Here is a 23,382-nt window from a genome sequence, read left to right on the forward strand (position 1 = left end):
AGGATTCATATCCTACTGGGTTCCGTTGAGTTTGAAGCGTTTCTTATTAATAATTAAATTACACTAATAAATAATTTAAGGAAATATTTTTTAAGTAATTTGTTCCAAGTGTCAATTTAATCATAAAATTAAAATAAAATGGGCATATTTATTTAATAACAAAACATTTATCATAGACCTATTATTTATTAAGAAAATATTTATCAAAAAACAATTTACAAATATCCCCATTCAATAAAGTCATCTATAAGGCCGCGATACAAATAATCATACTTTTTATCAGGACAGAAAGGTATCTCTGAAACAGGTACTCTACCAAATTCTATTCCAGTATCCGGCGCGAATAAAACTAAAGAATAGAACAAAGTCTTCATGAGCCCGAAGTCCAGCCACTCAGTGTAAACCTTCTCGAACTCCTTCCTCGGATACACAGCCTCCACATCCATGTTGAAGTACTTCAGGAAGCTCGACAACGTCTCGAAGTACAATTCTTTGAGGTAATTCAAGTGTTTTTTTCTGAATTCCCTGTCCGTAGAAGAGAATATAAATAAAAAGAAATCCAAGATCGGGCATCCATAGTTAATTAATTGATAGTCGATTGGTATCATTTCCACTGCATCTCCGTCCTGAAAAAAAAGTTGGATTGTTAAAACTAACATCTATGTACAGTTAAAGAAGAAAAAAATTATAAAAATGGAAATTATCTTGATTGGATTTGGCTGGACTCTTTTATTATAGTCCATTTTATAGACTCTTTTAGTATTTTTACCTATTTCAGTAAATATAAATTAGACATCAGCAAGTTAACAGTTTAAATATTTTAAGGTATACTCGTATTTTAGGATAAGCCTAGATTTTTGTTAGTATATGTAAAAAGTACTAACCTGCGAGCGTATCAATAAATTATTTTTTTTATAGTCTCCGTGTATCAAAGTACATCTAACGGTAGTTTGATCATTGCAATACTTTGGTAGTTTTTCTACAAGTTTAAAATAAAACTTTTCAATTCTCTTCTTTACATCAGTATCGTACAAACTCCCCACATGCGCACAAATATTCCGCATAAGTCCTTTCCAGTCGTCATCGAAAGAAAATAGATTTTTTAAAACTTTTATTTTATTGCTAAAATATTCCGGCATTTTACTTTCAATCACAAAATTAAGAGCATGAAACTTTGCTATTTCTTTTACTGCTAATTGAGCATACGTAATTGATATATCTTCCATCTTTTCATACGTCCTAAAGCCCTTTTTTGTTAAATTTTCAAGTATAATAGTATTATTATTCGTTTCTTCGTAAGTATTTACGAATTTGTAACGTTCTTCTTGTGGTACAGTTGCTTCATCTTGTAGAGCAGTAAATACTTTCGATAAATCTTTATAAACAAAGACTTCGTTCGAAAATAATTTTTTAACTGGTAGTAACTTGAAGTGAGGAATCTGCTCTTTCGCAAAAATATTAGTGTTCTTCACACCCTCAGCTGTGTCCCCAGTAACGTCGATTTCGTAAATTTCGCTTAAGACGTTGTTTCCTAATGTGTTGAAACGTTTTACTACTATGTCATATTTTTTATATTCTTCTTTTTCTACAATACTTTTGATTGAATCCTGCAATTCCGCAGATAGAGATTCAAGATTCATTTTAATGTTTTTCAAACTTGTTTCACTATATAATTTTCATTTGTTATTTACACTCATATATAAGCTTGATACAATTATTAAGACGCGTTTACACACAGCTTTTCTGTTCTAAACAATACTATTAGCAAATTGACATAATAAAATTTTCGATTTCATAATACAAGGTTAAAACAAAGACAAGCAGGGAAATTTGGTTTCGGCTAAAAATGCCGTATATATAATTATAATTTTGATGTATATTTAGGTACATATTGACATATTTTCAGTTCAGTTTAATTTTTAGTTATGGCAATAGTGCAATTCGTGCCAAATCTGGTCGCGGATTTTAAATTAAATGGAGTGGATTTTATCGGTTATGTTTCGTTCAGGTCTAGGTGTATGCTCTTAAGTGTTTTCTTATCACTTCTCGAAAAAACGACGACAAATTGACCGAGTGCCTCGGAGAACACGTTAAGCCGTTGGTCCCGGTTGTTATCATGCACGCCTGATAGCGATCGCTACTCAAAGTAGGGAATATATCTGCAAACCCACATTGGAGTAGCGTGGTGGATTAAGGTTAGGGAAATAGGTCTATGCCCAGTACTGGAATATTACAGGCTGAAGCGAGCCATTTTCTCCAAGGAAAACAACAGCCGCCGACACAGTTGTCATCATAAAATTAACACTTCACACTCAGCGGCTCCCAGTAAGATATTTTCTGAGTCAGGGTACACAAATACACACAATACACAAGCACCAACGCCCAGACCAAGGACAACATCTATAAAGCCCATACAAGTGTTTGAACCCGCGACCGCTAACGCAATAGCTAGTCCCGTGACCGCTGAGCCAACGTGTCGTCAATATACGATATTTCTCTGTCATATATTAGTTTAATATTAGAAGGGATATTTCGTATACTTTGAGTCATTACGTAAACACAGCCTTATTAAAATTATCAAGATAATTGTCCAATTGTTTTTATGGAAACATCATTTTTTTGTTGGTATTTTCGTTTCTTTTGTTAATATTTATATTTTTTCATGAAACATTAATAAGAATTAAATTACGCACACAGTTAAAAACTTTTCCGGTGTAGTGTTGCGACACGTCATTTAGTGCACCAGCGGTTACGAGTTCAATTCTGTTTCTGTGCACATATTTGTTTTAATACAAATATTTATTTATGGTCTTGTGTATATCCTTGAGTGTGTGCACACTGTATTAGTCAATATAAAGTCTAGAAGCAGTCCTACATTCTAGATCACTTAGTTACCATAATAATAAAGTTGTTACAAATAGTACAGTAAGTGGTTCCTTTATGAACTGTAATATTTTGTCACTATATTATACACACATACACACACATATTTATGCCTTTTCTATAATATACTTACTTTAATTCTGCAATGAGTTACTGGCTTTTATTTGTTACTTGTGGTAATCGCCATTATAAACGGAATATTTAATTTTTTTTAATCTGTGTTTCGGTATTTTGACGTCATTGTATAGCAATTGCGATGATATATTATGTTGAATATTTTTTATTACACATAAAATGAACTTTATTTTAATTATTATATTTAATTTAATTTATTTTAATAAATATTTAATTCAATTTATGGTAAAATAATTATATTCATTAATTGAAGAATTGAATGTTCTATATAAGCTATAAGTGTACGAAATTTCATTCAATCATATTGAAGTTAACTTGGGGACAACATTGGGGGACAGCTCCAAATCTAACAATTTAATGACTAATAGTCTAAACTAACCTAACTTAACTAAGCAACATAGATAAATTTAAAAATAAAATTAAGAAAAGAAAACTTTCATAAAATTATTTCAAAATATTGCGTTTTGTATACTGACCGTCAACGACGTGTACCCAAATAATAAGGCTCGGGTAGAAGACTTAGGTAGGCATGTGATACTAATGAAAAAATAAATTGTAGGTAATAAATAAGTAGGAGAGGTCCCCCAACGCGATGTATTTTTAACCGACTTCCAAAAAAGGAGGAGGTTCTCAATTCGACTGTATTTTTTTTTTTTTTTTTTTTATGTATGTTACATCAGAACTTTTGACCGGGAAACTTTGAAAGAACTTTTAATCGAAAGGTGGTGTGTGCCTATTGGTCCCATTTAAATTTATTTGAGATCTAACAATTACTTTTCGAGTTATATCTAATAATGCGTTTTTACTTGACGCTTTTTTCGTCGACCTACGTTGTATTATACCGCATAACTTTCTACTGGATGTACCGATTTTGATAATTCTTTTTTTGTTGGAAAGAAGATATCCCTAGTTTAGTACTGTGATAAGGAAACCAGGATCTGATGATGGGATCCCAGAGAAATCGAGGGAACTTCTTGAAAATCCGCAATAACTTTTTACTGGGTGTACCGATTGTGATGATTTTTTATTTAATCGAAAGCTGATGTTTATTATGTGGTCAAATTTAAATTTCATCGAGATCTGATAACAACTTTTTGAGTAATCTTTGATAACGCGTAGTTACTTGACTATTTTTTCGTCGATCTACGTTGTATTACTCGTCGATGTAATTGAAGTCGGTTTTTTTTTTCGTTTGCGAGCAAACACAATTATATTAGAATTATTAACATTCGTACTTTAAGATTGAGTTTCTTTAATTATTTTTTACTGTTTAAAGGCAACTCAGATTATTGTGTCGGGGGTTCTTTTTAAATTTTTAATTTAATTTATATTAATGGTTGAATTTGTATAATAAAAGCTTATTACTTAATTAATTTCTTATACTTCGCTCTTCTGTAATCGGATTTATTATGAGATTTATAAGTTTTAACCTACCTGAAAAGAAAAAACCGAACCTTTATTGAATCACATCGTTGTCCGTCTGTCTGTCAAGACCCTTTTTCTTAGGAACGCATGAAGGTATCAAGCTGAAATTACTGTCCTTTGGAGGTGTGAAATTTCTAAGCCAACGCAATCAAAAGATAAAGATGTTTATGCTGCAATTTTTCGACACTCGGAAGGGAATCAAAACCTATAGGGTACTTCCCGTGAACTCAGAATCTTGCAATTTGGCACGAAGCAGCACAGATAAAGGAAAAATTTCGAAAAGCATAAATTTTTAGTTACACCATATAATAAAAATTAAGGAACTCTCGATGCGCGAGTCCGTCTCGCACTTAACCCGTTTTTTCATGATATTTCTGCTTATATATGTAATATAAATTAACAAAATTGTAGTTTTTTTTTTTTTTTTAGTTATGTGATACACAGGCTTATTATGCCCGTGCTTTTGTTATTCCATATATTGTTATTATTATTATTTTTAAAATGCATCGGTACTTCACCGCAACTTAGAATCTAAAAGCCTTAATAACTAGTCTTAAAATTTCAAATTTCTAAAAGTCGACGCGAGTCCACTGACCAAGACTATTCTACATATTGCTTATTTTATATTCTTATATACTAATTATTTTTATTATATTTACACTTATTTGCTAACTACAATATATGTACACTTATTTTCTAACTACAATATATGTACACTTATTTGCTACTTACAATGTACACTTAACCTATGTTATTGTTAGTAGTTAGGTACTTTTTTTTAACCGACTTCCAAAAAAGGAGGAGGTTCTCAATTCGACTGTATTTTTTTTTTTTTTTTTTTTTTATGTATGTTACATCAGAACTTTTGACTGGGTGGAGCGATTTCGACAAATTTTCTTTTAATCGAAAGGTGGTGTGTGCCAATTGGTCCCATTTAAATTTATTTGAGATCTAACAACTACTTTTCGAGCTATATCTGATAATGCGTTTTTACTTGACGCTTTTTTCGTCGACCTACGTTGTATTATACCACATAACTTTCTACTGGATATACCGATTTTGATAATTCTTTTTTTGTTAGAAAGGGGATATCCCAAGTTTAGTACCATGATAAGAAAACCAGGATCTGATGATGGAATCCCAGAGAAATTGATGGAAATTCTTGAAAATCCACAATAACTTGTTACTGGGTGTACCGATTTTAATAATTTTTAATTTAATCGAAAGCTGATGTTTGTCATGTGGTCACATATAAATTTTATTGAGATCTTATAACTACTTTTTGAGTAATATTTGATAACGCGCAGTTACTTGACTATTTTTTCGTCGATTTACGTTGTATTACTCGTCGATGTAATTGAAGTCGGTTTTTTTTTCGTTTGCGAGCAAACACAATTATTTGTGGTTAGGAATCGTTTTATCCATTTAAATTTCATTTTTTTTTTAATTTTTATTAATATACTATATGACTAATCCTATCTTATTAAGTAAATATATAAAGCCTTATCATTACAATTACATTATCTTATTCCTATACTATTACATTCATTTTATTATTTATATTACTTACTTTACACTTACGAAATTGTAGTTAGTAGTTTGATAATCACTACATAGTATAAAACAAAGTCACTTTTTCTGTCCCTGCACATGTATGTACGCTTAAATCTTTAAAACTACGCAACGGATTTTGATGCGGTTCTTTTTAATAGATAGATTGATTCAAGAGGAAAATTTATATGTATAATAAAATCCATTAAATAGTGAAGAAATACTGTTATTTTTGAGTTTTCTAATGTTATGTCGTAAATTATTATTATTTTTTTCGCTTAAATTGCAAACGCAGGCTGAACCCTACGAGATTTATCAAAATAATGTACTAAGTATTGTACACATTGAAAAGGTCTACAGAAAACTCCGCGATGGTATATACCTATCTCTTATGGATATCCCACAATAACATTTTTTTGTCATTTACTTTTTATGACAAATAATGGCTAATTTTCGAAGCGATTTTACCCAATACAGCATTAATCCTTATCCAATTAAATACCTTAAATACATTGTTGATTGAATATAGATCTATATGGCCCTTTACAGCATATGATTTAAATGAATATTTTCGAAGATATCACAGATTTAAAAATTTCGGGACGAAGCGTTTGCGGCGGTACCGGCCGGCGGGCGGTGGCGGCAACGTGCCTATAAATAGCGCGTCGGAGGCCGCGATTTTCCCTATAGCATTTTGAATTTAGCAGCGATCGGATGCGTTTATTATCGGAGCTCTCTAGCGAGGAAAATAACAATACTTAATAAAACAGTGCTTTTCAGCGCAACAACGTATCAATAATTATAAGTAGGTTACGATAAGTAATTGTATGATAGTAGTTTTAAAATATAAATTACATTTTATTGTAAGGTTAATTTTTAAATCGCACTTATAGTAATAATTAGTATAAGTACATACGGTTAGATAAGATTAACTATAATTTTTGTATTGAAATTTTCTATTAAGATCTTGGTTAAAATTTAAAGTTAGATCAATTTAATATTAGGGAAATTATTTTCAAAAATCGTAATTTAAGTTGAGGTATGTAAGTTCAGAAAAAGAACTTAATAGAATAGGTATCTTTTGTTGTTGATGATTGTTGATTATCTTTTGTTTTTAGTTGAACGAATAGCAAAGTATTTTTAATTAAATTAAAATCGTAGTTTAAGTTGAGGTATTTTAGTTAAAAAAAACTGAATAGAATAGGTATCTTTTGTTTTTTATGATCGTTAATTATCTTTTGTTTCTAAATGGTAAGTATTTAGATATTTTTTACTGCGGCACATACTAATAATATGGCAATTTGTGCATAGGTACATATAAAACTGAGTAAATTTTGTACAGAAATTATAATGTCTGGAAGACGTCGTCGTTCGAACATAGGTTGTAGTACAGTGAATGCCAGAAGAGTACGTTCAGTAAGAGATGAAGAATCGTCAACGGAACGTGAGGCTCGCCTCAGTCAGGCTCGGGATAGAAATAGAGTTGAGAGAGAGAGAGAATCTTCAGTAGAGCGTGAGGTTCGTCTCAGTCAGGCTCAGGATAGATATAGAGCTGAGATAGAGAGAGAATCTTCAGTAGAGCGTGAAGTTCGCCGTAGTCAGGCTCGGGATAGATATAGAGCTGAGAGGGAGAGAGAATCTTCAGTAGAGCGTGAGGTTCGCCGCAGCCGAGATAGGGATAGACATCGAATACAGAGAGCCAGAGAATCATCAGCACGAGTTAGTAATTCATGGGTAAATAAAGAAAATTCTGCCATGAATTACGATCCTTCGATTTCTTACAAGGACGATCGTATAGTATCAATAGGTACTATGTCAGTAGTGTGTGAACATTGCTTGGCATTAAAATTCAAGGACGAATCGAAAGGCATGTGTTGCTTACAAGGAAAAGTCAAATTAGAAGAAATTCTCCCTCCGCCTGAACCACTTCACTCTCTTCTTACGGGTGATCATCAGAAATCCAAACAATTCATGCGCAATATACGCCGTTATAATAACGCATTTCAAATGACCTCTTTTAAGAGTAAGCAAGTCGTTGAGCGTGGGTTCATGCCTACATTTAAAATTCAAGGGCAAGTGTACCACTTAGCTGGGAGCTTGCTACCACTTCGACCCGATGATCACAAATTTCTGCAAATATATTTTATTGCAGATCCAGATACACAAGCATCTACGCGGTGTTCAAGTGTTGCACAGCCAATTGATAGAGATTTGATTAGATCTCTCCAAGATATGTTACATTCTCATAATTGCTATATACAGTCTTTCAAAACTGCGATTGAGAGTGTTCCAGCAAATACTCCTGACTTTAATGTTGTAATCCATGCAAATAAAGTTCCTGTTGGAGAACACAGAGGAAGATACAATGCGCCTTCCACGAGTGAAGTAGCAGTGGTGATAGCTGGACAGCAATTTGACAAAAGAGATATTGTATTGCATAGTCGTGATGATAATTTGCAAAAAATTTCAGAGTTACACAGATCTTATGACAGCTTACAATATCCTTTGATGCTATGTCGTGGAGAAGATGGTTATGCCATTAATGTTTCTCAAGTTGACCCAATCAGTGGTATACCTCTGCGTAAAACAGTGTCATGTATGAACTACTATTGCTACCGTATAATGACAAGACGTAACAATTTCAACACTTTGCTTAGGTATGGAATGTTAACAAACCAATACTTGGTAGATCAATATGCGAAAATTGAATCTGAGAGATTAGCCTACATCCGTAATAATCAAACTAAATTGAGAGCCGAAAATTACGTTCATCTTCAGGATGCTTTACAGGCGAATGAACACCAAAACGGCATTGGGCAGTTGGTTATACTACCTTCATCATTCACAGGTGGACCTCGATATTTACACGAAAAATCGCAAGACGCCATGACTTACGTCAGAAATTACGGCAAACCTGATTTATTTATAACTGCAACATGTAACCCAAATTGGTCGGAAATCAAAGAAAATATTAACACCAATTTAACGCCACAAGACAGATACGATATAGTTAACAGAGTCTTCCATTTAAAAGTACAGAAACTCCTGCACCTCATTAACAAGTCTCATATATTCGGTCCACCGCGCTGTCATATGTACACAATAGAATGGCAGAAACGTGGCTTGCCACATGTACACCTGCTGGTGTGGTTAGTGAACAAAATTAGACCAAACCAAATTGACAGGGTTATTTCAGCTGAATTACCGGATAAAGATGAAGATCCTAACCTGTACGAAATCGTAAAGAAACATATGGTACACGGCCCTTGCGGGGCTTTAAACCCGAATTCTCCATGTATGCGAGATTCTCGATGCAACAAAAAATTTCCGAAGTCGTTCCAAACTCAAACAATTACTAGCGATGACGGATATCCCAAATATCGTCGACGATCGCCAGAACAGGGCGGGCAAAATGCCACCGTCCGAAACCATGATATTGATAACCGATGGATCGTTCCCTATAATCCACTCCTTTTGAAAATTTTTGATGCCCACATCAACGTAGAGTTGTGCAATTCAATAAAGTCAATCCAATATGTTACTAAGTACATTAATAAAGGCAGTGATCAAGCCACTTTCAGCATACAATCACCAAATGAAGTGGAAAAGTATCAGTCTGGACGTTACATCTGCAGCTCTGAAGCTGTATGGAGGATTTTATCATTCGAAGTGCACGACCGGGCTCCCACAGTTGTCCACCTTGCAGTTCATTTAGAAAATGGACAAAGAGTATATTTCACTGAGAACAATATACAAGAAGTTGTTAATAACCCGCGGGATACAACATTGACAGCATTCTTCAAGTTATGTGCTCAAGATGATTTCGCGAAAACTCTGACATATGACAGAGTTCCAAGTTACTATACATGGAACCAGAGTTCTAAAACTTTTCAACGGCGAAAACAAGGTACTGCGGTTGATGGTTTTCCGGAAGTAAAAAAAACGGATGCTCTTGGCAGAGTCTACGTGATTCATCCCAACAACAGCGAATGCTTTTATCTGAGAATGTTACTGCATATTGTAAAAGGCCCGACATCCTTTGCACACCTAAGAACTGTACAAGGTGTTGTTTACAATACTTATCAAGCAACATGCAAAGCTATGGGGCTCTTGGAAGACGATTCTCACTGGGAAAACACATTATCAGAAGCAGCTGTATGTAGTTCAGCTACATCATTAAGATATTTATTTGCCATCATAGTAGCGTTTTGTCAAGTAACTGATTCTGTTACTCTATGGAATAAATTTCAAGAAAATATGGCCAGTGATATTCTGATTCGGCGACGGCGAGAGTTAAACTCAGATGATCCACAATATGATCAAAACATATTTGACGAAGCATTATTTGAATTGAACAAAGTAGTGCAATTACTTTCGGGTAAATCGATCAAGGATTTTGGGCTGCCGATGCCAGCTAATACTACTAACTCAGACTTAACTAACAGTGCCGAATACAGAAGAGAAACATCATACGATCAAACGAGACTTTTACAAAATATAGCTCAAGATGAGCCACGATTAAACATCGACCAGAAAAAAGTATTCACTGCATTACTAGCAACAATTGATAACAATGAAGGGAAATTGTTTTTCCTTGATGCTCCAGGAGGTACAGGAAAAACATTTTTAATCAACCTGCTTTTAAAAAAAGTGAGATCTACCGGAAAAATTGCGTTAGCTGTTGCGTCATCCGGCATTGCCGCTACGCTTTTGGAAGGAGGCCGAACCGCACACTCTACATTCAAGCTCCCGCTGAAAATCGCCACCGATGATAATAACAGTGTCTGTAGTGTTTCTAAACAGAGCAATACAGGAAAATTGATGCGTGACTGCTCATTAATAGTCTGGGACGAAGCTACCATGTCAAACAAGACGTCTATAGAAGCATTGGATAGGACAATGCGCGATTTGCGCAACAAAAATTCGCCTATGGGAGGATGTACAATTCTGTTCTCAGGAGATTTCCGTCAAATTCTACCAGTTGTGACTCGAGGAACACGTGCTGACGAAATAAATGCTTCCCTAAAAAGATCCTACCTTTGGCCACATGTCAATAAATTAGAGCTTAAAACTAATATGCGGGTTTCGTCATCTTCACGTGAAAACAGGCTATTTCCAGAGATGCTGCTAAAAGTCGGAAATGGGGAGTTAACACAAAGTGAGGGAAGGATTAACCTAGAAAACCTTTGTGTTTTGATAGACAACATCCAAGAGTTAGTCAACAATGTCTATCCTGACATTGATAACATAAATTATAAGACAATAACTTGGTTTAAAGAAAGGGCGATTCTGTCACCAACTAACGAACAAGTAGATAAGGTAAATAACTTGATTCTTTCAAAGATTGAAGCGCCGACGAAAATATACTACTCGGTCGATACTGTTCTCGATTTGGAAGAAGCTGTTCATTTTCCTACAGAATTTCTAAACTCTTTGAACCCGTCTGGTCTCTCTCCTCACAAAATGGTGTTAAAAGTAGGTTGTCCTGTTATTTTATTAAGAAACCTGAATCCACCTAAACTTTGCAATGGCACGCGTTTGCTGGTAAAATCACTGAAAACTTTCATAATAGAGTGCACAATACTCACAGGATGTGGTACCGGAGAAGATGTATTGATTCCCCGAATCCCTCTGATACCATCGGATTTACCCTTCCAATTTAAACGTTTACAGTTTCCGGTAAAGACAGCTTTTGCATTGACAATTAATAAATCGCAGGGTCAAACCTTCAATGTTGCAGGCTTAGATTTGAGCGTTGACTGTTTTTCACATGGCCAACTGTATGTCGCTCTTTCAAGAGTAACCTCTAGAGAAAACATGTTTGTATTGTCTAATGACAAGAAAGCTGTGAACGTTGTATATAAAGACATTCTGTAATATATTGATTGTTGTAAAAATAAAATAAATAGGTTAAAAATCAAAAAGTAAAAAACGTAGTGTATATTCCATAGCTATATTGTATTTCTGTAGTGTATTTAGCATCAGCATTGCACCCGTGCGAAGCCGGGGCGGGTCGCTAGTATCTAAATAATCGTTCATTAAGAGCTAAGTATTATGTAGTATGTAGGAATGAGCTGTTTGTTTGAGTTAGTTATCATTTGTCTGATATAATCAACCGGTTTTAATGCTGCAGTTTTTAATTGAGTTAGAAAACATACATCTACTATTTTACGATTAGGAGTCATTCATATATTACGTCACACGGTAGGTCATAGCCTTAATTGACTTCTAAGAAATAACGTATTTCTCTCGACTTCTTCAATTACTCGTTCTGTAAAATCCCCGGTTAGTCCTAAAAGAGTAACTGGGGAAGTACCTTACAGAAGATCACAGCTAAATAATACTAGTATCGACTAATATTATTTTCTTGTGTTGAGTAAGATAGTCAAAGCTCCGGGGCAGAGACGGGCTTGGGGTCTAAGCGCTCGCAATGCTCTTGATATTGCCAGTGTCCTTAGACTAAGATATCCCCTTACATTACCACTAGACGGAATGTATGCTTATATTCCATTTTTGAGGTTTGAAAAAGTCGTACACTTAACAAACGCCTGATTAAAATTAATACCAAATATTTAGTTTAGCGTATTTGCGCTTTTAAGGCTATTCATTATACCATCATCTGAATGCGTTTTATTATAGATTCATTATGAGCAAAAAATTCGGAATTGCTAACGATTGTTAACAATGACATGACATGAAAAGATACATATTATACGATATATTTTTGCCTACTAAACAAATTATAAGTCACACTAGGTGGTTCCAGATTAAAATCATGACAGGTGATTCAGTATTATTTTTCTACGTTTGTTTTTTCAACAACCTAATTAAGATAATTATTTTCTCGCAATTAATCAAATTTAATAACGTTGTGCATTGAATGAAAAAACGACGAAGTTGATAAAAAAATCTATATTTTTGAAAAATTCAACAAAATATAAATAAAGTAAAAATTAAACAAAATAAAAAAATCAAACTTAAATTAAACTTGTTAATTTTTTTTTACCAGTGATGTCGATTTTGTAAAGTTCACCTAAAAAGTTGTTACCGCTTGTGTTGACATTTTTTACTGCGATGTCAAATTTTTTATACGCTTCAGCCTGCAATATCCCACTGCTGGGCACATACCTCTTTCCCCGTGTAGGAGAAGGATCCAACGCCAACCCGCATTGGAACAGCGTAGTGGATTAATCTCTGATCCTTCTTCTACATAGAGAAAGAGGCCTACGCCCAGCAGTGGGATATTCCAGACTGAAGCGTAGCGTATGTTAACTGTTAAAGCAATTTACTGAATTAACGCAACAAATTTTATTTATATACTTCGATTCAACTTTTGATTACTTTTCAACTGATTCCTAAAAAAGAAGGAGGTTCCCAATATGATGTTGACGAGTGGTTCTCGCGTTACTTAATTGCTATCATCCAACATAATATTTATTTAATCGATTCTTTTTACTATAATAGTATTGAAAGAGACTTCAAATGATATTTCATTTTAGTTTGATGTGTACGTATTCTGTATAAAAGTGTCTATTTTATAGCATTTTAACGGATTGTTATAAAAATGTACAGCTTTAAGAGTATGCACTTCCCGTATGCACGTCCACCCCCTCTCTTCCCGTGGGTGTCGTAAGAGGCGACTAAGGGATAACACCGTTCCACTACTACCTTGAACTTAAAAAGCCGACCGATGGCGGGATAACCATCCAACTGCTCGCTTTGAAATACCCAGGTCAAAGACGGACAGCAGCTTCTTCGGTGCGACAAAGCCAGCCATGCCGTCACCAACCCGTCTGCCCAGCGTGGTGACTATGGGCGACATACATGAGTTCACGCTATTTTTGGCGCGGACTTGTGGAGGTTTATGTCCAGCAGCGGACTGCAATAGGCTGAACTTATGATGATGTTGATGACTTCCCGTAATTTTCATTTTGTGACAATAAAGCACAGCCTCCTCGGCGGTGAGAAATATTGATAGTGATCATGAGAGGTTAAAAACTTATAATGCAATTATGACTTTTTATTAGTCTCTATTCTTGGAATCATTAATTTTATCTAACGCCTGTGTGTTTAATTAGCTTTATAGCGTTATGCGATCTTTTATTTTCCGATTCGGAATGTAGATTCAGCGAAGAAGAATCGGTAAGAAATTTCGCAGTAAGTCTTTAAATACGTTTAGTAGTATAAATTGATTCGCGTCTCGCATTAAAAACACAAATATATTTTCGTTAAGTTCCTGAACCAATATAACAATTAACGTTCAAAGTTAACACGTAACATAACGTTTGTTTTAGTTCGAAATATAAATAACGGCAATGTTTACTCGTGCGCTATATAAACAAGCTTATCAGGCGGAAGTACAAATGTTCATTTATATTGTAAATAGTGAATATTACGATACACTTTCTGCGTTTGTTTAACATTCAATCAAGTAACTCTATACTTTACTGTTATTAACATTATTTCAAGTTTACGGTCGGCTCCGTATTGAACAAAATATATTTAGTTTCTCATTTAAATGTGCACAATGTGTACAAGCGTACATACAAGCTTACGTACATAAGTATATATATATATCTATTTATGTTATAGACCAAAGAAGATTTTTAAACAAAACTAAGCACTAATAAGCCAGCCTATCATCATTACAGCCTTTACAGTCCACTGCTGGACATAGGCCTCCACAAGTTTACGTCAAAAATAACGTGAACTCATGTGTTTTGCCCATAGTCACCACGCTGGGCAGGCGGGTTGGTGACCGCAGTACTGGCTTTGTCGCACCAAAGACGCTGCTGCCCGTCTTCGGCCTGTGTATTTCAAAGCCAGCAGTTGGATGGTTATCCCGCCATCGGTCGGCTTCATAAGTTCCAAGATGGTTGTGGAACCTTGTTATCCCTTAGTCGCTTCTTACGACACCCACAGGAAGAGAGGGGGTGGCTAAATTCTTTAGTGCCGTAGCCACACAGCAGCCTATAACTAACCTTTTTTGGTACATTAGAGCGCTAGTCCTTGTTAAAAAAAAAATAGTGGCTGGGACTAACGTGCGTGACGAACTATAAACAGTTGTTTTATAACTAGCTCTAAAACATACTTCTTAAGTTTCTGAGACAAACTGACACCGTGAACTCAACTCTACTTTTAATGATTAATTAAATTAAACAAAAATGCTGAAAGAACGAGTGTAATCATATATTAGGCTTAAAATAAATGACGCTAAAACGGGAGTAGAATTTTCATTAAAATAATAATTGCAGTTTAATTTCCTCACTATTAACTTAATACATGTGGGTATACTGTGTGGCTACGGTACCAAAGAATATAGCCACCCCCTCTCTTCCCGTGGGTGTCGTAAGAGGCGACTAAGGGATAGCACAGTTCCACTACCACCTTGAAACTTATAAAGTCGACCGATGGCGGGATAACCATCCAACCGCTGGCTCTGAAGTACACAGGCCGAAGATGGGTAACAGCGTCTTCGGTGCAATAAAGCCAGCCCTGCGGTTACCAACCCGCCTACCCAGCGCGGTAACTATGGCAACACAGATGAGCTCACGCAATTTTTGATGCGAACTTGTGGAGGCCTATGTCCAACAGTGGACTGCAATAGGCTGAAATGATGATGATGATGATGTAAGTAATAGGTACATGCTTTGCCACTATAAATCTCATGTTATCCCTTCCTGTCTATTTTTCGCATAAAATAATATTTAAGATTACTGAAATAGTGAGCTGTCAAACAGAAATATGCCCACATTGTGCTGACATTGCAACTGTGAGCCACAATGCATTATTAAAAGCGTGTGCGACTTATATTTCAATAGAGTTACTTATTAGGGGCTATTGTGCCTGTTTCAAATGAACTGTACGTTAGGCTGGCTATGACTTGCGATTGCGACAGTTTGTTTAAATATTTTTTGATTTTTTAAATTATTTATTTATTGAACACTTTATTTTATTTAACGAAGAACATTGATACATCATCAGCACCAAATTTACATTACCAAATTTGTTGCGATCTACTGACGACAAAGAAATTCTTACACTGTAATTTGTTCATTTTTAGTTATTTTTTAAGATATAATAATTATTACTGTATCACACAAATACTGTGAAGTGAGAATAGATCAGGTTTACGAAATGCAGATGGCATTAAGAATCGGTGGTAGCTTTACTTGAACTCTAATTAGTTTATTGAAAAGGAATATAATTTTAATTTGTTAAATAAAGTAAACATTTTGAAGTTATAATTCTTTTGGCGCGTTTTTTTTTATATCACTAGTTCGGCAAACAAGTGTACGGCTCACCTGGTGGTAAGCGATTACCGTAGCTTATAGACGCCTGCAACACCAGAAGCATCGCAAGCGCGTTGTTGACCCTATACCCAATCCCCCCCAGGAGCTCTGGTCACCTTACTCACCAACAGGAACACAATACTGCTTGAAAACCGTATTATTTTGCTTTGATCTTCTGTAAGGTCGATGTACTACCCCAGTCGGGCTGCTCCATATTTTGAGCAGGAAATTCCTGCTGTACCCTACCTCAGTTTTAAAAGCGTTAGGGAAAGATGATGAGAGTAACGGGTCACGTATCTTTTATGTTACTATCCTATTAACTTTAATTTTGTTTTGTTTTGTTTTTCAAGTCATTTTAATATCGTCTTTCAATACTGCCCTTGTGTAACAGTACTAATATGTATAGATAGGAAAACTTATTATTGACCATATTATTGTTAATATTATGTTAAATTTTATATATATACAAATTGTAACGATGTTGGTTTTCAAATAAATAAAATAAGTAAATTTTTAAGATGCGCGCGCACACCGTCACAAAAAAGACACCCTGAAGCTAGCTAGTTAACGAAGAAGAAGTTACCAACGTGAAGTTAGCTAGCCAATGAGGTATAGCTTCTTACCACATAAGTACACACACACTTTTTTATGTATTCACGTATCATCACATCTTTGTGCCGTTTGCAGTCGTATCACTTGGACCTTGGATTAGTAGTGCTAAAAAAAATTAAAAGAGATAATTCCTCATCTTATTGCTTAAAATCGTCATAGCAATTCAACGGGAAAGTGCTGCCAGTATTCTTGGCACTATTCCACGCAGATATAATTTATACCGGAACTATCTCTAAATATTTAGTTCTTATGTGGTCAATTGTTATAATTTAGACTAACATTATATCGTCGTTAGTCGATAAATATTAATGTTTTTACTATAAATAAAATTATCAATTAAGATAAAATTACGGAAATCGTTGTTTTTAGAATGATAAAATTTATTAAGATCATTATCTTATGAATTATTTGTGATAATGGAACAAATTATGAAATTAAAATTAAATAATGAATTTATAACATCTTTGACTAATGTTATGTATCAATTTTAATATGTTTACATTCTGTTATCTTATTATTTTTATTTAACCTATGCCCAGCAGTGGGACGTCACAGGCTGAATCATTATCATCATATTTTGTATTGATGGAGAGTGAGGTAATGTACTTTTTGGTGTTTACTCGTTAAAAAACGATATAAGGCTCGAGGTATAATTAAAATATGATAATGAAAAGCATGCTTTTTTAATTTTTTTTTTTCCTTTTATTGTACAAAATTTCATTTTCATATTAAACTTTTATTTAACTTCCAATATATATATATGTTTGCTAATCATGTTAATTAATTTTGAACTGCATCTCAATTGATTAAAAATAGTTTTGTTTACACTTTTACTTTGGATGACAATGCACTGTAAACTATGTGACGTCATTCTAAATCCAACATAGAGAAACTCTAAGATGACTAGTTATTTTAATTACACTCCTACAATATAGTTATAAAATGAAAGGGCTTGCTGTAAGTAAACTTACGATACGTATCTCTTTCTCTCTTTCTATCTTCACTAACTTACATCTCCCAACTCTCAACTTTCGTTCGCCTCGCCCGATCACACTTTTCGTAACGATCTCGTCACGTATTCATCAGCTTACTCCCCAAAGCATGCGTAAAGAAGTTCTACTTCACAAAGTCAATCTAAATCAGCAGAAAACACTACACCAATAGGCTAGACAAAATTATTATTAATTTTAATTTTATTTATTGTTTATAGAAAAACATGTCGCCAATGTTCAAGCAGCCTTATTTTATCCTTCGTGATCTCGCGCGTCTCGAGAAATGCGAGTTGCTATAGATTCAGATCCTGGCCGGAATGTGGGTCTTATTATGTATTGTTGAGTTATTTCGTAGCCGAAGCATGCTTTATGATAATTACTGCATGCGGAACAGATACGCTGACTTACTATAGACTTTAATGGTAAATCTAGGATATTAAAATGTCTAAAACTAAACTAAATTCAACTCGCAGCTTCACCTACGTTGTTTTAATTAACGGTTTTGTGATTAAGATATCATTTCTATAAAATAATGTTAATTTTGACAATATATATAGCTGATAGCGATCGATATATACACTAACCCGCATTGGAGCAGCGTGGTGGATTAAGCTCTGATCCTTCTCCTACATGGGGAAAGAGGTCTATATATATAGGCGTTTTGACAATATAATTTTGTGGTTATTAACTCCCTTACTTACGGAGACTTATTAAAATTTACCGTAGTTTAAGTTGAATTTGCTTATATACCATCCCAGTTGGTAATAATTGATGACTTACCGGGTGATGTACTGTGTAAATTAAGGTTTTAGGTTTATTTAATATATTTAAATTTGGTATTGAAAAATAATTATACATTGAAGTTTTCTAAGATCAGGAGCGAACTGCCTGATGATTAGAAGTAACCATAGTTTATATATGTCTGCAACACTTGACTGTAAGTTTTCACATGCACACCAACCACCAAGCTGTAGGCACAGGCACTCGGAGGAGATCTTGTTACCTCATTCACCACAGGACACGCTCTGGGGTTTGTGCTTTCGATTCTTGTCCTAGCTATAACGTTTGTATATGTATGTATCTATATCGCAAAATATATAGTTATATCAGTCAACTGTTACCTATATACCATACATTGCTTACCTTTGGAAAAGATGAGCATGTAGGTTCTTTTTTTAAATTAATTTCTATGGGCTCTAAAATACCTTTTGTTGAACATCATGCATTATAATACCAAAGGCGATTTATTATTCAAACTACAAATCGACAGTCCTGTGACTGCCTAGTAAAGCTAGGACGTGGTCCGACGTGACACTCACACTCATACATGCAAACAGTCTTACACATACCTACACATATACATTTATATAATTATTCATTTCTTGTAATGTTGTTTTAAAATTTATCCCCAATAGGGAAAGGCAAAGGACTATAATCCATACAGCCTAGTCATTTCTTGTAAGTTAAACACACATCACAAACCAACTCAAACTCCATAAAAAATAATATCACATTTTACGTGACTTCATACGTTTTCTAAATTTTATATCCATATATCAAGAAAATATCTATCAAATGGTTATCGTAGCCGTCTAGATGAGGGTCTGTATCCTCTGGGAAATCATAGAGAGAGAGGTCATTGACGCGTAGTTTTTATTGTCTTCTAAGGGTATGTTTACCCCCGGAGTTAAGGGATTGCAACTTTAACTATCAGTAGTATTTCTCAGAAATCATTTATGGTCGATTTACTTTTATTCTCGTGTACTGTAATTTATCGAGGAAAATAATAAAACTCAATTAATAGTAATGATGTTGTTATTTTATTCAGCATTAATACCCTAATTGTCTGTGTCTGTCAATGTCACATTAACATACATATATACTTTTTCCATATTCAAATTACTTGTTACAGATGCTCTGCCGCTCTGGTGTAGTAGTGCGTGTAATTGCCTAACCACAGAGGGTTTGTGGTATCTGTTCTCGCTCTGATGTCTGTCCGTGTGGGTCTCCCCAACGTGCCTCGAAGAGCACGTTAAACTGTCGGTCCAGGTTGTCATGTACTCATAGAAGAGCGTGGTGAATTAAATCTTAAATTCTTCTCCTACAAGGAGAGCGGCACGTGGCCAGCAGTGGGATGTCACAGGCTGAATCGATCTAACATCTACAAATACTATTTAATTTAATAAACTAATTGAAAAAATATGTTTTTTTGTTTGATTTTTCTTGTTTTCGTTTTAGTATAATTTAGAGTTTAGTAGTTTTTTATAGTACATAAAGTCGTTAATCTTTTTACCGTGATATAAAATTCGATCATTAATTTTAATAGGAAATCTATACACTTTAAGAGTAGAAGATTAATGTTTAATAATGGTAGATTAATGTATGGCGGATTAAGGCTCAGTTTTTATTCCATAAGGGAGGACATTGTCCGCTTCTATTGTATTGCCATTATTTTCTAAATGTAGATAAAAATATTGTTTTCAAAGAATTTTATTTGAAAAATATCTCGGCAGTAATATAAATATTTTTTACTTGCATTTATTAGCTACGATGTAACAAAGGAATACATAGATAAATGGTAATTTTATTTAATAAAATGAAAAACAAATGTTTCGTATATTAATGTACTTTTATTTTAAATAAATATAACCAATAACATTTATTACATCACAGGAGCAGGGTATCATAAAAACACAAGTTCGCGAATACACTGAACGCGCCCACGGAACCATAGGCAAGATTTTTTATTTTAATTGCCTCTGGTTCCGAAAAATTCGTTCTTTACACGTTCCATAAATTCAATTGACATTCCTTACAATATAAATAATTATAGCCTAAAAATAACCGCTGCCTTAACACAGATTAAAAAAAAACAGTTAAAAAAATTGTGCGTCGAATTGTTGAATGACATTTTCGTTCATAAATTTTGTGATGTACTTTTATAAGCTTTAATTTTGTTTTACTATTACGCTTTTTAAAACAAAAAATAATATTCACATATTACAGATAAAATACAAACTGTCTATATCTATACAATTACCATTTCTCAAATATATTTAGACTTTTTGCACGACCTTTGATTGAAATAAAAAAAAAAATAAAGGCGCGCAAAAGTTTACCTATACGAATTATGAAATCTAAAGATATGCATAACTAGAAACAGGTTAATAGATAGATCTACAACTAAATACACTTTTTACAATCCGCAATACAATGAAGCGAATCTAAGTTTTTTATAAATATGGTCTCTAAACGATTAATTTTTAATAAAAAAAAAACGTACGTTTGACTTTCGACTTGGCTGTATATACTTTGATTCTAACCATTCTGTAATTTGAAATGTATTTTTTTTAATTGAAAAAGTAATTTAACTTTTTTTTTCATTAAAAAGAGGTCGAAATATCAATTATCTATTATAAGAAAATTTGGTAAAACAGTGTAAATCATCGATATTAATTGTCGTTCTTTATACGACTACGTCGGCAAACATTGGTACGGACCACCTGATGGTAATCGATTTCCGTAACCTACAGACGTCTGCAACACTAGAAGTTGCTGACCCTACCTCGACCCTCCCCTAGAGCTCTGGTCACCTCACTCACCACAGGAACACAACACTGCTTGAAAGCAGTATTATTTAGCTGCATCTTCTGTAAGGTTAAGGTACTTCCCGCGTCAGGCTGGTCCAGATTTTGAGCAGGACATAATTATATTTGTAATAAATCGTATCCTTAATTTGTTGCTTATTTTTATGTGCAATAAAGTATATAAATATTATGAATCCAAATTTAAAAACGCATACATGTCAAAATTAAAATCTATGTATATTGAAAAATAAGTAAGTTTTATATTGTTTTCGTTCCACGGCGTCCATTACCGCCATGTTTGTCCGACGGCGATACGCAAATAGCAACAATGGTTTATTGTAAATTGTTCCATCGTGAGGCGAGATGATTTGTTGCATTGTGTCTGTAATACCTGAGCGTATAGACGTTTCAATTGTACATGATTACATGAGTGTTCATATCGAGATTGTTTCTTTGTCGTATCCAAATTATAGATTGTATGAATGACGTTTATTTAAGATTACAAGGGCCTGTGTCATCGAGTGTGAATAACGCTATTTGACAGATAACGGTATCCAAAAGATAAAACTATTTGATATTATTTTTCTTTTTTACCATCAAATTTCGTTTTATTTATGATATATTTCGATTCGAAAATACGAATCTAATAGTTGTAGTTTATTAATAGAGGAGAAACAGGTTCCAATGTCCTATTTTACCGCCTGCTGTTAAAGGCTATTCGTAACTTTTTTTGCAGAACGAACTTAATCCAAAACCGCTGAAACAGGCCCTGAGAATTCGAATTTCAAATTATTGTGTTTGTTTGTTTTTTAAGAAGGTTATAGATATAAATATACAGCCAGTACAGTTCGTGTCAAATGTACGTTTAGAAATCCTTAATATATATTTTTAGTATAGCTAATAATACTGTACATACCTTTAGTGAGGCGACGAAAAGACGATTACGTAAAAAAAACTACTTCTAAATATTTTCATGAAATATAAGTACTCCTTCAAGAACTTCGAAAGAGTCGCTTTGGCAAGAAATGTCTTTAAATTAAAAAAAAAAAAAAGAATGAAAAAATTACTATATAATAGAATTTGTTTAATAACAAGATTGAGAAGTAAATAAATAGACAATAAATCTTATCTAACGTTTTCTTAATAAATGAGGTACGTTAAAACATTATGACTATGCTTTGTGGAGACGAATCATCTTCAAACTTACCTAAATCTATATTTTACAATAAATCATATCATGTGTCAAAATAGAGCGTTAATATTTCGCGCCAATTTTGACATATGGTACAGTCGGTGTTGCCAGTACTTAAAAACAATTTCAACATACGCATTTTTATTATAAAATAACAATTATACAAAAATGCATAAAATGGAACGAAACTTTAGTTAGTCCTAGCATCTAGACAATTAAATAAATAGTGTTTATAAATCGATTATGGTTTAGTTAACGATAAAGATTCATAAATAATTATATTTTAAAATACTTTAAAAAAACTCGTTTAATTTTTGATAACAAAATCCTAGGAAGGCAGAGATTAGGTTATAGTCACTGTAATCAAATTTTTATCAAAAAAAAAGGTTTTGTAAATGTGTGAAAAGAAGTTCATAAGTCTAAGGTTTTATAACAATCTGAAACGTTTACAAAAACTTTGTATTGAACATTCATAGTAATTATACGAGTTAACTATTTAAATATCAATAACATGTATGTTGTATATCCTTATTAGCGACTAGGTCAATCTATTATAATCAGCGTTAATGGCAGTTATCCTTTCAATATGCACGGAACATAGACGGAATACCTTACAAACTTCTTTTAATAGGCCTTCATGCTCTTAGGCTGTTTCTCTCGAATCCTTGGCGTTGGTTTTCAAGGTGGCGTCCATTGGCTTACGGTGGCGAACA

At 33.8% G+C, this 23,382-nt stretch overlaps 2 protein-coding genes across 2 annotated transcripts; one reads left to right on the forward strand and one right to left on the reverse strand.

Annotated features, from left to right (window-relative positions):
• Positions 1 to 215: 215 nt before the first annotated feature.
• Positions 216 to 1,640, reverse strand: LOC123659447. The gene is made up of 2 exons (XM_045594661.1): positions 885 to 1,640; positions 216 to 626 (listed from the first exon to the last, which is right to left on the reverse strand). Exons 1-2 carry the CDS (start codon positions 1,638 to 1,640, stop codon positions 216 to 218), a joined length of 1,167 nt encoding a protein of 388 aa, XP_045450617.1.
• Positions 1,641 to 7,344: 5,704 nt separating this feature from the next.
• Positions 7,345 to 14,304, forward strand: LOC123659448. Its single transcript, XM_045594663.1, has 2 exons — positions 7,345 to 11,774; positions 14,289 to 14,304. Exons 1-2 carry the CDS (start codon positions 7,345 to 7,347, stop codon positions 14,302 to 14,304), a joined length of 4,446 nt encoding a protein of 1,481 aa, XP_045450619.1.
• The last annotated feature ends 9,078 nt before the right edge of the window (positions 14,305 to 23,382 follow it).

This window comes from Melitaea cinxia, chromosome 14 (genome assembly GCF_905220565.1).
Source record: "Melitaea cinxia chromosome 14, ilMelCinx1.1, whole genome shotgun sequence".
Lineage (NCBI taxonomy): Eukaryota > Metazoa > Arthropoda > Insecta > Lepidoptera > Nymphalidae > Melitaea > Melitaea cinxia.